General features: G+C 38.3%; 1 protein-coding gene and 1 long non-coding RNA gene across 9 annotated transcripts in view; both read right to left on the minus strand.

Annotated features, from left to right (window-relative positions):
* LOC110879109 overlaps positions 1-12,953 on the minus strand; it is a 31,265-nt gene extending 18,312 nt beyond the window's left edge. For all 8 annotated transcript variants that reach the window (XR_004867633.1, XR_004867632.1, XR_004867634.1 and 5 more), the window contains exon 1: positions 12,567-12,953. This is a non-coding gene — a long non-coding RNA (uncharacterized LOC110879109). The remainder of the gene's footprint in view (positions 1-12,566) is intronic.
* Positions 12,954-14,165: 1,212 nt separating this feature from the next.
* Positions 14,166-14,918, minus strand: LOC118481811 (extensin-like). Its single transcript, XM_035977092.1, has 2 exons — positions 14,875-14,918; positions 14,166-14,559 (listed from the first exon to the last, which is right to left on the minus strand). Exons 1-2 carry the CDS (start codon positions 14,916-14,918, stop codon positions 14,166-14,168), a joined length of 438 nt encoding a protein of 145 aa, XP_035832985.1.
* Positions 14,919-16,478: the final 1,560 nt, after the last annotated feature.

The following is a 16,478-nucleotide window of genomic DNA, read 5'->3' on the forward strand; positions in this document are numbered from 1 at the left end:
CCACTTATAGATCTGATGTAGATCTATCCTTATCCCTTACTTTGGATGTTGTGAGGAGTAGGGCGAAGAAGGTTACCGAGGATGGGAAGAGGAATAGAGAGGATGAAAAGTCTCCTCAGTCAAACAAAAAGGGCAAAGGGAACTCTGGTTCCAAAAAGGGGCAGTTGAATGATAAGCCCAAGTGCAAGACATGTCATAAGAGGCACTTTGGAAAATGCAACCAAGACCCACAGGCCAAACCATGTGGGATTTGTAAAAAGAAAGGGCACAAGTCGGTTGAGTGCCGAAATATCAAAGATTCAACTTGCTATGGTTGCAATGAAAAGGGGCACATCAAAATCAATTGCCCCAAGAATGCAAAGAAGCCCGAAGAGGCAAAGAAAAACAATGCAAGAGTGTTCCAGATGAACGCGAGGGAAGCGGTGAACGACGAGAACGTCATAACAGGTACCTTCCTCATCAATAATAATTATGCTAGAGTCTTATTTGATTCCGGTGCTGATAAGTCTTTTGTAGACCATAAGTTCTGTAAGTTATTGAATTTGCCTATTAAGACTCTAGACATAAAATATGAGGTAGAGCTTGCCGATGGTACCTTAGAAACAGCTTCCACTCTCCTTGATGGATGTTCTATATCCATTAAGAATCATTCTATCCCGCTATCCCTCTTGCCAATGAAATTGGCTGGGTTTGATATAGTTTTAGGCATGGATTGGTTGTCGCATAACCAAGCCCAAATTGCCTGTGATAAAAAGCTAGTTATTATCAAAACCCCTTCTGGCGAATCAGTCACTATTCAGGGAGATACACAATATGGATTGCCCAGCAGTGTGTCTATTCTCAAGGTATCGTGGTGTTTGAAGAGTGGATGTGTCATTTAAATGGAACAAGTGACTTTGAATGATCCTAAGCCTAAGATCGAAGATATTCCAATTATCTCTGAATATCCTGATGTTTTTCCTGATGAGTTACCTGGATTACCTCCTGAAAGGCAAGTAGAGTTCAGGATAGACATTCTACCAGGATCCGCACCTATTGCACGAGCTCCTTATCGTCTAGCGCCTACGGAAATGAAAGAGCTCAGAACTCAATTAGATGACTTACTGGAAAAAGGTTTTATTCAGCCCAGCTCTTCGCCCTGGGGAGCTCCAATACTGTTTGTGAAAAAGAAGGACGGATCAATGCGCTTATGCATTGATTACCGTGAATTGAATAAGGTAACGATCAAGAATCGTTATCCTTTACCCAGGATCGATGATTTATTTGATCAACTCCAAGGGGCGAGCTATTTCTCAAAGATTGATTTGAGATCTGGGTATCATCAACTTAAAGTGAGAACTGAAGATGTGCCTAAGACAGCATTCAGGACAAGGTATGGACATTTTGAGTTTTTAGTGATGCCTTTTGGGCTCACTAATGCACCATCAGCATTCATGGACCTCATGAATAGAGTCTGCAAGCCATACCTAGATAAGTTTGTCATTGTCTTTATCGACGACATACTTATCTATTCTCGTAGCCAAATTGATCATGAGAAGCACCTTAGATGTATCTTAGGATTGCTTCCACAGGAGAAGTTGTATGCTAAATTCTCCAAATGCGAGTTCTGGCTTCGCGAAGTCCAATTTCTTGGACATGTTGTTAGTGAGCGTGGTATCCAAGTTGATCCAGCCAAGATAGAAGCCATTATGAATTGGGAAGCACCAAAGACACCTACAGAGATACGCAGCTTTCAGGGTTTAGCTGGATATTATAGAAGATTCATTGAGAACTTCTCAAGGATAGCTGCACCATTAACTTCTTTGACCCGCAAGAATGTGAAATTTGATTGGGGTCCAAAGCAACAAGAATCTTTTGAAATTCTAAAACAAAAGTTGAGCAATGCTCCGGTGTTGGCCTTACCAGAAGGAACTGAAGAGTTCGTCGTATATTGTGATGCTTCACACACCGACATAGGATTTGTACTTATGCAACGTGGCAAGGTGATTACCTATGCATCACGACAACTGAAGGTGCATGAAAAGAATTACACCAACCATGATTTGGAGTTGGGTGCCGTTGTATTCGCACTTAAGTTACGGAGACATTATTTATATGGAACTAAATGTGTGATCTACTCGGATCACAAAAGTCTCCAACATCTGTTCAATCAGAAAGAGCTCAATATGAGACAACGCCGTTGGATGGAAACTCTAAATGACTATGATTGCGAGATTCGCTACCATCCAGGTAAAGCGAACGTGGTCGCGGATGTGACGTGATGTCGTGGGTCACGCAAATTTAATCCCCAAACAACTATAGATAGTGGTAAGAGGGTATCGAACTCAGGGAGTATGTGGAAGGTATGTCAATTGTATAGCTTTGTACTTAAACTAAAATTAAACTAAATTGCAGAAATTAAAATTCAAGAGTTCGGATTGTTGTTTTAGAAAACTAAATTAAAAACTAATTTCAAATCAAATGTTGGTTGTAAAACAGATTAGGGGAGAACAATGATCATCTTAGGTTTCAGTTTCTTTAAACAATTGTGTTTAATTCCAACTAGAAAGAGTTACATAGACATAACTCGTGTATAGATGATTGAAGTGATAAAAGGGGACAAAGTACTCGGATTATATAAACGCGAGGTTGTTTCCCGATGACCAATTAATCAATAACCAACCCTAACCCTTCCCGTGATATCTCGATTGCCAACGGCACCAAGAACGTACGATTAAGACTAGAAATTGTAATATCGATTAACAAGTTACAAGCAATCAAACATACACCATGATATTCAAGCAACGTAAGTTATCATTCTAGAAATTCAGAAATAAAACACACAAAAGTTCAAGAAACCTTCACCTAAGATGATCACCGAAGAGTTTAGCCGGACATGGCTTGGTGAATCATCATCATAATCAAACCAATGTTCATACGAATCGAAAATAAAAACCGGATGATAAGAATTGTTCAAACACCAAATAAGCAGCCAAAATTCGCCCCCAAGATGATCCAAAACCGTCCAATGATGAGGAATGATGAAAAGACCCCCTCAAACTAACTTAAATGTGGCAGTTACAAGTTTTCTCGCAGACACCACCGTAAATTACGGCATCACCGTAATTTACGGTGAACATAAAAGTTTTATGGTGATTCTCTACTGATTTACGGTGAGCATAAAATGAAATCCACGTCCACCGTAAATTACGGTAGGACCGTAATTTACGGTGATGAGCTGATTTGTCTTCTTTGTTTTGTCTCTTGTTCCATGCTCGACCCGTTCATCACCAAAGTCTCCAAAGCTGCACTTAATCCATCTTTTAGCCCCCGAAATGCACCTGAAACATAAGCAACAGTAGTTATCTAATTCAAGATAATTACACGATTAAGTGAAGGATTATTTCATCTTTTAACATGCTTAAGGGTTGTCCAATGGACCACCCGTCAGGATGCATTAAGCCGAAAGGAAAGAGTTAAACCAATCAGGATCATTGCCAAGAGCATTGAGTTGAAGAATAGTCTGAATGAAAGACTATTAGCTGCACAGAAAGATGTTGTTTTGGAAGTTAACCTTCCAAATGAAAAGTTAGGTGTAACTGCTGAGCAGTTAACACCTGGGAAGGATGGAATCCTCAGAATGAATGGAAGAACTTGGGTTCCTATTCAAGGAGGACTTCGATATGTAATCCTCCAGGAAGCCCACAACTCCAAGTATTCAGTTCACCCTGGAGGTGACAAAATGTATCAGGATTTGAAGGCTAATTTTTGGTGGGTAGGTTTGAAGAAATCTATTGCCACACATGTATCTAAGTGCCTAACTTGTGCTCAGATTAAAGCTGAACATCAAAAGCCATCAGGTCTGCTTCAACAACCAGAACTTCCAACGTGGAAGTGGGAGATGGTAACTATGGATTTTATAACCAAGTTACCTAAAACGAAGCATGGAAATGACATCATGTGGGTTATAGTTGATAGACTGACAAAGTCAGCACATTTCTTGCCCATCAAGGAGACTCATAGCTCCGACAAATTAACCAGTTGTATGTGGATAAGATTGTATCTCTTCATGGCGTACCGGTGACTATTATCTCTGATAGAGATACTAGATACACCTCACATTTTTGGAAAAGTTTCCAGCAATCTTTGGGCACGCGTTTGAATTTTAGTACTGCTTACCATCCTCAGACTGATGGACAGAGTGAACGTACAATTCAAACCTTAGAAGACATGCTTCGTGCGTGTGTTATTGATTTAGGTGGTAGTTGGGATGACCACCTGCCATTGATCTAGTTCTCTTATAACAATAGCTACCATACAAGCATTCAGGCTGCGCCTTTTGAGGCATTATATGGTAGGAAATGTAGAACGCCTGTCTGTTGGACAGAAGTAGGAGAAGCTCAGTTATCAGGACCTGATATAGTCCTTGAAACGACAAACAAGATTGTCCAGATTCGTGATCGCCTGAAAGCTGCCAGGGATAGGCAGAAAAGTTATGCTGATAAGAGGCGAAAACCTCTAAAGTTTGAGGTTGGCGATAAAGTCTTACTGAAAATATCACCCTGGAAAGGTGTGATGCGGTTTGGTAAGAAGGGCAAGTTAAGCCCTAGATATATTGGACCATTCGAGATTATCGAATGTGTCGGCAGTGTAGCTTATAAGCTAAACTTGCCTGAGGAGCTAAGTGGGATTCATAATGTATTCCACATTTGTAATCTCAAGAAATGCCTAGCTGATGAATCGCTAGCTATGTCTCATAAAGACGTACAGATAGATGAAAGCTTGAGATTCGTTGAAAGACCTATATCGATCGAGGATCGACAGGTTAAAAAGCTCCAAAGAAAGCATGTGCCTATAGTAAAGGTCAAATGGGATGCTCGTAGAGGTCCCGAATATACGTGGGAAGTCGAGTCCACTATAAGACAGAAGTACCCTCACATATTCCAGTAAATCTTGGGGTCGAGATTTCTTTTAAGGGGGTGAGGATGTAACACCACGTAAAAACGTGTCCAATTATGTATAGACACGTGTCCTAAACTCTAAATATGTGAAAATGGAGTTTGAGGGACTAAAGTTGACAAACAGTGAAACTATGTCTTCAGAAGGACTAAAAGTGTCAACATGCCAAACTTGAGCCTCTGAATTACCATATGTGATAAATATATTCTTAATCGAGGGATTGATTGGATGAAAGAAGCCGTTTGTGAAAATAATCGGAAGATTATAAAACTACAAGGGTTAAACGTGTCAACATGTCAATTCTGACCTCTGAGTGACCTTTTAACGAAACCGAGGCTTCGAAATATTCAAATATACTCTCAAGAATAAGTGGTATAAATTTCACGTGGTTTCGATATCATTAAGCATGTTTTCAAGACCCTTTGGGCTATAAGTGTCAACTTGATGAGACTTACATTCATAATGATATTTAACGAACCCAAGCCTAACGAAGTTAGTTTATTCATCCTTGAGCCTCAACAAACTAACTACAAGGGCCTTACATGTCAACAATAAGGTTAAAAAGGGTTTAAAACAACCAGGGACTGAATCTGCCAACCTTGAAACTTGTTTTGCCAGTTAATCAGGCCTACGCGGCCCGTGTAAGCTTCCTCTATGGCTTACGCGGCCCGCCTTAGAGTGCCCAGCGCAGAAAAAGAATGCCGGGTGCAGGTCAGCTTCTCCAAACCGCCATAACTTAGATTGTATCGACCTAGGGAGCTATATGTCGGTTTATTTCATCAACTAGGACACCTGGGGTGATCCTAGGATGCCCCATAACAGGTGTGAATGATCTAAGTTCATGGGATTCACTATATAAGGAGTGCTAGTATTATGTTCTTGGCACATTAATTGCAACAACTTCAAAAGGACCTGCATCTGGAGCTTGCAAACACTAGGAGAAGAATTTGAAGTGTAGAAAAGACAGGTAGGACCTTTAGTAAGCCTCTAATTACTTGCTTAGTTGTTTTAATTAGCTTAATTGTCTAGAAGTCAAACTTATCGTAAATTAAGTTTGACTTTCGTTTTAATTACATATGGACCAACCACTGATCAAATTGAAAGTGGTTATGGAACCATATTAAGGTAGGTGATTAACCCCAAAAAGGGCACCTCCTAATTACCTCGTTTGACTAGTTTTTTCGGGTCAAAGTAGTTTGACAAAAAGTTAAACTGGACAGAATGTTTGAAAATGATTAAAATTAATAAACCAGAGGTTCTAAATTAAATTTTAACATTCTAATGACTTAGTAATTAATATTAAAACATGTTTTGTCAGTCCTAACCCGGCAATTAATAGTCTAAGGTCAGTTTATAACCGAAAGTCGCAAAAGCTTGACTTTTGCTTTGACTTTCAGTTCTGACCCGTTCAAGCTTAATTCTCCCATGTTTTAAGCTTCTATTAGGACCACATTACTTAGTAGTATAACCCTCTAAAGTTTTGCATGTTGCCTAATGGGTTGAATTATATGCACTTGATCGTAATTATGCTTAAAAATGCCATAAACGCCCTTTTGACACACAACTGAGATTTTTAGCAATGTGAATGGACAAACAACTTTGCTACTGATATTTAGAGTTGTCCCGAAAATTTGACATCAGTTTGAGGTCTAGATTAGGAGTTATGCTCAATAGCGTAATTAAGGAGCTTTTTATTATTTAAATGGCGTAATTAGCATAAAGCCTATCTAAACCTGATTTTTGATACCAAACTTTTTACCTACTGATGTAAAATAATATTTTGGGATTTTTGGAGATTTTTATTTATTTTTAGGCTGAGCATAACATAGGATTATAGGTTGATTTCGGTAATTGTCGGTTTTACCCTTTTCATGCATAAAATGAGTTTTACATAACAGTTTGATGTCCAACTTTTTGCTACTGATTTTATATGATAAATAAAATATTTTAAATTCTATAAACTGATCAAAAACTCAGATTTCCTATTTTAAACCGAATATCCCTTAAAACCGACTTTTAAGCGTTTTTAGCACCTAGTATGGGTCAAAACTATATTTGACATATAAAACATTACCTACTGATGTTTCAAGATAGTTTATATAGTTAAACAGTAAGCCAAAGTTTTTAAACTCAGAAGTCTATTTTGACCTTTAAAGCCTATGTGAAATTACAAAAATACCCCTACGGTACATAGTTTGGTTATATAAGATAAATTTCACATATATAAAATACCTTACTGTTATAACTTATAAAAATACATATTTTTACTGCTTAAATCAGACCTGAAACTCGGTTTCACATTTAAACTCTTTTATGGGCATTAAAATTACCAAAATGCCCTTATGGGACGTATTTTGGTTTAAATTACTTTTTGGGCATATATGTTACCATCTTACTGATGTATTAACATATTTTAAGCATAATAACGATTAAGACCTGTATATAATTTATTTGGTTACCCGTTACGCGTTTATGCGTTTGGATCGGTTTACGTAACTAGTTTGCGTAAAATAGCCGAAACGGGCTTAACCTTATCATTTAAATTCTCATTTTCCAGAATGTGTTTAGTTTACCCATATTCTACAAGTATCCAAGCTTGTCGGGTCTAAACCACATTCTATTCCGGTCTCTGCTTAATCTAGCGTTTAGAACCGTAAGGTTTCCTTTTAGCTAGCCGGTCTAAGTCCTTGACTTAATTAAAGACCCGTTAGCATCCTAATAGGTTAATAAACCTTCTATACAGATTAAATAGCTTCTGGTAGAAGGTGCCTTCAAAAAGCTTTAGGATTTTACTGCTAGCATCAGGTAAATACTTTTAACTTATTTTCCCTTATACGGGCTTGGGATGCGGTATTACAATAATAGCGCTTGGTCGGGTATGAGATTATTTAATCGGATTGTGATGTAATAAATCTGCATAACCCGTTTTAATCTGTATTGTTTGATAACATAAACACTGGGGGTTAACGACTGTGTCCTGGATATCCTCGGCTCATTTAAGTTATTAATGGCCACGACCTATGCACGGGGTGCAGGCATGCACCTGACAGATGCAAACGCTAATCATAAAAATTACCCACAACTTTGGGGTTGTTCCATCCAGTAAGGAACCGCCCGATCCGGATAAGTTCCTTGAGAATAGACAAACTTCATAATCAGCCTTTCGACACGGGGCCGTGCCCAGCCAACACGCCCCCGTGTCCACCAAAAGATTCCTTTCTGACTTTACGTCAGAATATGGACAAACTGTGTCAGGATTCTGTCTGCACACGGGACCGTGTCCAGCATGCTGTCGTTTTCTATAAATGCAGCCAAGAATCCTGCACATTTGGACCATCTAGGGACAGAGATTTGAAGGGATCTTCTCTCCTACCATCCTAGGTATGTTCTAAAAGAAGATTCCAACAACCATCTTGTCATTTCCTCTTTTATCCATTTCCTTCTTCTTCATCTTTTTCCAAAAACCTCCATTAAAGCTTGAGATTTCAAGCTTTATTGCAAGGATTATTGAGTTTTGTTCAAAGAATCTTGTTAAAAATAAGTTGTATAACATTGTTTTAAGTTACTATTGTTCAAAAAGGCTTCACAAGTTAGAGAAATAACTTAAAACTTCAAGATTCCTTGTTTCAAAATTCTGCAGAAAGGTGAACAGGGGGCCGTGCTCATTGAGCACGGGGCCGTGTCCAAGGTACTGTTTCATTAAAATAAGATGTTTTCGGTTTATTTTCTTAGAATGTCAAGTGAAAACAGTGGAACATCGTCCGTGCATTCAAGAAACAGTGGAAGTGGAAGGAGGCCTTCCATTGAAGCTACCCTTGTACACTACGTCATGGCGCTACGGGAAGCTCTCGATGAAATGACTTCGGTAGAGGAGGTCCTAATAGACTGTATAAACGATCTTACGGTGGGGCTGGAAAATAGTTTTCAAGAAATTAACCTCTTGCACCAGAGGTTAAATATTCTTATAACACCTCCCATGGAACCCGTCCTCCCTCAAGAGGATTGGAACCTATCACTTGGAGTCAACAACCCTACCGGATGGGATGACATTCCAGTGGAGCCTCCCCTTGAAAAATTACAAGAAGTCCCGGTGGAAGTTGTACCTCCTCAAACCGACGCCAACGAGCCCTCCTTCCTCCTCCCAAGGGAGATAGAGGAGTGGCTCGCCGACATATGAGGAGTCCATGCCCGGAGGAAGGAGTTCTATGAAGCCGCATCCAACCAAGAATATTATCTTCTTGGAAATTTTGCTAATTAAAATAACTTGTAGGCTAGAACTCCTTGGTTTAAGCTTCTTGTGCTTACTTATCTAACTTACTAGCATTTTAGGATAATGTAATTGTCTCTATGATGGTTCTTAATGAAATGATGGTTTTAAGGTTTGGATGATGTTGTAATGAATAAAACACACTAGTGATGGTGAAGGATAACAAGGGAAATGAGAAACATCGCCCCATGCACGAAAACAGGGCCATCCGACAACAATTTCTTCATTACAGTAAGTTCAGCACGGGTCGTGTCCGCCCAACACGGCCCCGTGCTGCACACTCTGCAGAAAATTGCCCAGTTTAGGTAACTGGACACGGGTCGTGTTCGCTGAACACGCCCCCATGTCCAGGCTTCTGTTTCTTTTCATTAATTTTTGTCACTGGCACCTGAACACGGGGCCGTGCCCGGTCACCACGGGGCCGTGTCCAAGATGCCGGTAACATAAAATTTTGCTTTTAACACCATTTTACACATTCAATCAACCTAAAAACATATTTTTGGGACACATTGAGGACAATATGTAATTTAAGTGTGTGGGGGATGCTAAAACCTTGAATCTTGCAAGTCCTAATAACAAGCCTTACACAAAACTCTATTGGAAACGCTAATCACCCCAAATTTTTTTCAAAAAATTTTCATATTTTTTTTACTTGTCTAAGTTTAAGTTGGGAATTCAAGTTCTAACAAGGTTATATTTTTACAATTTTACAACCGATAGCGTCGTGATAAGGCTCACTTCATACCAAATTGTTAAAAGAGTGAAAAGTAGTATAAAGATAAAGGACATCGTCGAGAACTTTGCCCCGCCCTATTCTCTATCGAGTTATCACAATGCTTTATCACACAAAACTTAAAACCTCTATACTCATTAACAACGCTTAACACACAAAACTTAAAACCCTTTATATTCATTAACCACTTATCATCTCCGTACGTCCACCTCACTCACTCACTCACATTCAAAATTTTATAAGTACATACAACACGCCATCTTCAATTCAACCCCCACCCCCCTCCTCCCCCACTAATCAAAACCATCCTCTGAAAACCCTACATCAAAACCCTCTTTCTTGATCTTATACGAACATATTTCACACACAGACCAACTTTCTACGTAAAAGTTTTCAAATTTCTTGTCCGAAAACGGTCATCTTGTCCGAAACCCTCTCTCGGTTCCGCTAGAACATTTTAACCAAGACATAAATATGGGTAAGTTTTTAATGATAACATGCAAAAAGTTTTCATTTGTTTTATTATTATTGATTAAATGATATATTTATTGGTTTCTTGATCAAAGATTACAGTTTCATTGATATGATATTTCCACAAAACATTAAAGTTTTCTTGAAGAGATTATAGTCACAAGAATTTTGTATAATAATATACATTTCTTCAATTTTTGATGATATTTGATGAAATATTTTTCATAAAAAGGTTAAAATAATGATTAATGATTATTTATTTATTTTATAAAGTTTTCATGAAAAGGATTAATGCAAAAGTTTTTTTTATTTATTTATCTATTTATTTTATTTTATTATTAATTAATGATAATGATGTTTTAATTTGTTTTGATAACAGGCGAACCCTCCTCCCCACCCCCCTGTCTCGCCTGTAGAATCAGGAGAAAGGGATGTAAACGGCCATGCATCCTCGAAAATTTGTTTGTGAGCAACAACCAGTTTGAAATTTTTAGAAGAAATTATGTTCATTACATGAACGTGCTCCGATCTTTTGATGATTTCGACTCCCGGAGAGCATTCGTTGAACAAGTCATTGATGATGCTGCAGCAGCAGAAACATCTTCGTCTGTAATGCTCCCAAGGGCACTTTCAAGTGTTAACGAAGTACGAGCTGCTGTGGCCAGTTTGAGACAGCATATCTGCCAATTCAATGAGGAAGCCGGCGTGGATTCGAATTTCGGGAACATAGTCAAAGAGCTTCAGAATATCATAAACTCAGTTAGAGTGATTGCAGCAGAACTCTTACACCAGAATCAGGAAGCTGGGCCGCGCCCGAATAGCCCCTGTCTTTGTGAATGCAGTTATTGGGAATCAGGCGGTGCAGGCAGGAAATGAGGAGGTGGAAGGCGCAGAAGCGCTTGAGAATCTAGTGAACGCAGCTGGTGGCGTTATTGCTAATCTGGCAGTCCAAGCAGGGAATCAGGAGGTGGAAGCCGCAAAAGTGCTTGAGAATCTAAATCAGGCAGCGCAAGCAGGAAATCAAGAGGTGGAAGCCGCAGAAGCGCTTGAGAATCTAATGAATGCAGTAGGAGGCATTAATGGGAATCAGGCAATGCGAAAAATGCTTCATTATGATGTTTTCTTCACTTAAATCTCCACATAATATTCTAGGGATGAGATCGATACGATACCAGTACCGTACCGGTACCGATACCGTAAATACCGTTACCGAAATTGAGGAAATGTGGATACCGATTACCGTACCGTATTTATAGATTCGGTACCGGTATCGGTATCGATACCGGTATTTCGGTACTTTACCATATTGGTACCGCTTTGGTGTCATCCATTGTTTTACCTAAAAAAATTTCATGTGCAACCCATTTATCCATTATTAATTGAACTAGAGTAATATATAGAGGAATGTAAACAAATGGTAAACATATTAAGTAGTCAAAAGAATCAAAAGGTAAACATTCATGGGTTCGACTTTTAACATCCAAATTCCAACATGTCTAAAAAATCATCATAATTGATTAAAAATAACCAAACAAAAGAAATTTGATATTGATTTTTGTAAAACAATGTTAAAGAAAATATAACTTCATAGTGGAATCTAAGATAATAGCAAAATAAATAAAGTCATTATTAAATTCGGTATTAATACCGGTATTTACCGAAAAATACCGGTACCGATACCGTTTTTTACTGATACCGAATTTCATAAAATCTATTACCGATACCGGTATCGTTTATGATCGGTACGGTACGACATCGGTACGGTACCGGTATTTCGGTAAAAAATCTCATTCCTATAATATTCAACATCTCTAATTTTACAAAAATTATGGCTGTGTAATTTTGGTACTTTGACCACCAAAATAACAGTCAACTCATAGTGAAAGAAATAATCACACACAATAACCATGTACTGTTCCTTACCCTTTGTTTGTACGGCCCAAAGTGAACCACTCTTTGGACCGATCGAACATCATACACAAACTAAAACTACAATAATATTAAAATCAACAAGCAGACACAAAGAGTCATAACAACAAGCATTGAACAAATCGAAAACACTACAAATAAAAATAACCTAAATCAATAAATTCTACACTCAATTAAATCACAAAACAGTAAAATCACAACAAATTCTATAAAATTAAAGAAGAATACCTTCTCGTCCTCGACCAAATCGTGAAAATCTTCAGCTCAACGAACTCGATTTCGTCAAATTATCCAAAATTCAAACATAATCAATTAATCAAACAACTGTGTTAGCGATAAAAGGAAGAACATAATCTAGTTTTTAAGATGAACAGGTACGAGAAAAGGAGAGAGATCCCTATGTTGGTGTTTCTCTCTCTCTCTCAAAATCTGTGTGAGTTTCTCTCTCTAGAGATGAGAATGAAAATCAAAATGATTAAGAAGGGAAGGTGGTGTTGAGTGATATTAAATGGGAAGTAAATTGTTGTGATTTGATGATTCGCTGATTTTCCCATTTGGCAAATCTAATCTAGAAAAAGAATTTTGGAAATTGGTTATGGGGTTTTGGGCAGGCAGGCAAATATATGTAGAAAGAGAAGGGGTAATTACGAGAATAGACAAGAATTGGTCAACTTTTCCAAAATAGCCAACGGAAACGTCTCAATGAGCCGTTTCAAGAACCTGACACTGTTGGGATTGAACCCTATCAGAGGAACAGATAATGTAAAGCCAAAACTGGATCAGCTCAGTGGATTCAGAATAAGCAGATGCTGATATACATATCTCTCCCCTTGAAAGTGATTACAACAACTGATGACCTCCTATCTGCTGATCTTACTAACTGCTGACCAATAACTGCTGCTCAATTAAAGATCTGATGAAGACTCAAGTCCTGCTGATTCAATCTACTGCCTTGAGTCAAGCACTGCTGATCCGGATAAGTGCTGCTGGGTTCACAGCAGTAGAAGGTTGCAGCAGTAGTTCTAAAGTCTGTTTGTAATAGAATGTATTAGCAGTAGTTCAATAGAAGCAGTGTCTGTATAGATCAGAGGTTAGAGTTTGTTAGGAGGTTAGATGTCACTTTCATGGTGATGTCAGCTAAAGATGCTCAGTAGTTTGCAAGTGCTTATAAATAGTACAGTACTTTGTACTGTTCTATTAGCTCTTCACATCATTTGTCTTCTTTACACGAACAAACTGCTGAGCTCTGGCTGAGGGGGAGTTTGCATTCATTCATCATCATTGTAATCGTAATTGAAATAAATTCAATCATTCGGTTCTTTGTGTAAAGATGTTTGATTAAAAGTATTACTCTCATTTGATTGTATACAAAGTTTGTGTTCATCTTAATTTCCACTGCACACTCGTTCATCTCCATCTTATTTTACAAACAAAAATACAATCAAAAGGAAACTCAGATCCAACAGACACGGCTCAAAAAATCCTTTCAAATCAACCAACCAATGGTTGCCACGTGTCAACTGCTGTCCCCTCAGTCTCTCTCTCTTTGAAATTTCTCTTTCCTCCAGCTTTTTCTCATTTGCGTTTCGTCTCTCTTTGAGTTTCATCTCTCTGATCCCTTCTCTCTCTCTCAAACCCATGTCCATACAAATCAACCAACCTAGGTATATTTAAATATGTGTAGTGTATATATTTGTGTATGCATAGACAACAATTTCTTCATCCCACTTTAATGTAAAGGCGGTGATTTAAGGTGGCGGTTGTGGTGGGTGGACGGTGGTGGTGCTCGGTGAGGGTGGTGGTTGGTTTCAGGGTGGTGGTGCTCGGTCAGGGTGGTGGTTGGTTGCAGGGTGGTGGTGCTCGGTCAGGGTGGTGGTGGTTTACGGTGGTGGTTGTGGTTGGTGGAGGGTGGTGGTTGGTTGCAGGGTGGTGGTGCTCGGTCAGGGTGGTGGTTGGTTGCAGGGTGGTGGTGCTCGGTGAGGGTGGTGGTGGTTTACGGTGGTGGTTGTGGTTGGTGGAGGGTGGTGGTGGTTGGTTGCAAGGTGGTGGTTGGTTGCAGGGTGGTGGTGCTCGGTGAGGGTGGTGGTGGTTTACGGTGGTGGTTGTGGTTGGTGGAGGGTGGTGGTGCTCGGTGAGGGTGGTGGTTGGTTGCAGGGTGGTGGTGCTCGTTGAGGGTGGTGGTGATGCTTGGTGAAGAAGAAGAAGAAGAAGAAGAACTCTACTGAATTGGGTCAAACAAAGTGGATGACAGACTTTGAAGTTTGATTGACAATAAACAGGGAGATGACACAGAGAGAGAGAGAGAGAGAGAGAGAGGGGGGACTGAATGGATAGAGGTGCAGAAAAAATGCAGTTGCACACGTGGAAGAAGGTCATTGGGCGTGAGGAAAGCTCTTTTTGAGCCGCGTGGAAATTCGTGAAAGCCCAATTTTATGGGGTGTCAACTGGTTAATTTTGAAATTTTGACAAAGTCTTAGCTATTCTTGTGATTACCCCGAAAGAGAAAGATGTATTTATCTATCTATATGTCACCTACCATTCATCACTTCTAGATTCCTTCCCATCTTTTTTCTTTTTCATGTCTTTTTTTAATATTTTCTTGTTTTTTATACATAATATAATAATCAATTTATCTATAAAAACCATCGTACTATCATCAAATACAAAGAGCAAAAATAAACAAAAAGAGTAAGAAGAATTTCGTTCATTGATCTTAAAATTTGAAAGGTTGAGTTTAATTTTAAAGAAAATAAAAAAGTGGAAGGCCATAAAGATAATCCAACATTTATTAACTTTTTCTCTCCAAAGACATAAACAATTCCTCTCATCAGTTTAAAATGTTCATAACTTTTTATACGACATTTTTTAGAAAAACATTCGACCCATAATAACGAGTGTTTTTTATTTTTAATATGAATATGGTAATGCTAGATAAAACTAAAATAATTTTTTCGTTTTTACTAGGTTTTCTTTGCATTTTGTTAAACATTCTGGTTTTTAGGGATGAGCATTTGGTACCGGGTACCGGTATCGGGTATATTGGGTACTGGTATCGGATTCCATTTTCCACGTTTTCAGTACCGGTACGGTACCAGTATTTACGGGTAAAACACTAGTAAATGTCGGTACCAATTTCCCCCTATTTTGATACCGGTACCGTGCTCATCCGGTCATTGTGTCTTTCAAGTGGGTTTTGGTGATTACATTTTACAAGGGTTTTTATACATTGTATTATTATCAAAACTTATAACACACTGTTAATTTGGGTTTTGTCTATTGCGTTTTTATCTTAATCTATAACACAATGTATGACACAATGAAGATGGTGTTATATTGTGGTTTTCTATACATTGTGTTATTAGTTCTAATTATTGTGTTTTTCAACTAGGTGGGTTTTCTATACATTGTGTTATAGATTCTTGTCATTGTGTTTTAATTTGTTATCCCTTGTGTTTTTGTTTTGTTGTCTATTATGTTGTTAATTGTGTTTTAGTGTGTTTGTCATTGTGTTTTTAGCTTGCTCTGCATTGTGTTTTTTGTCTGCAATGCATTGTGTCTTTTATTTGTAGTCATCAGTTGTGTCTTTTATCTATTGTCATCAGTTGTATTTTTAGTCTACTTTCTATTGCGCTTTTAGTTTGATATTCATTGTGTTTTACGTTATGCCCAGTGTAGAATTTAGAGAGGAACGCTCTTTAATCTTCCACTATTACCAACTTCATCCGTTTATCTTTCCATATAAATCGTAAACACCATAACCTAGTGTAACCTCAGATGTGTGAACCATTTCTGGCAGTACACATTGCTTCAGTGTTGTACCCTGAGAGTCAGGTGTGTTCGTCCATGAGAAGAGACGAAATTTGTTTTAAGGGACTTGTTTTAGACATGAATGATTAGTCACAACTATCAACAACATTTTGTGATCATACAAGAAGTCACGGTGCAACTTCTCGTGGGGGACAACGGTTTGAATCAATTTATTCACATAAAGTTATATTTTATGCTATTTTTTGTCCGGACTTATATGCGGTATTGTAATATCTATTTTCTAAACGAATAACAAGAATATCGTTATTATTACTTTATTAATAAAAAGTTAACTCAGTTTCATATACTTAGCTCAGTGGTTAAACATCACAT

The sequence above is a fragment of the Helianthus annuus genome, chromosome 9, assembly GCF_002127325.2.
Source record: "Helianthus annuus cultivar XRQ/B chromosome 9, HanXRQr2.0-SUNRISE, whole genome shotgun sequence".
Lineage (NCBI taxonomy): Eukaryota > Viridiplantae > Streptophyta > Magnoliopsida > Asterales > Asteraceae > Helianthus > Helianthus annuus.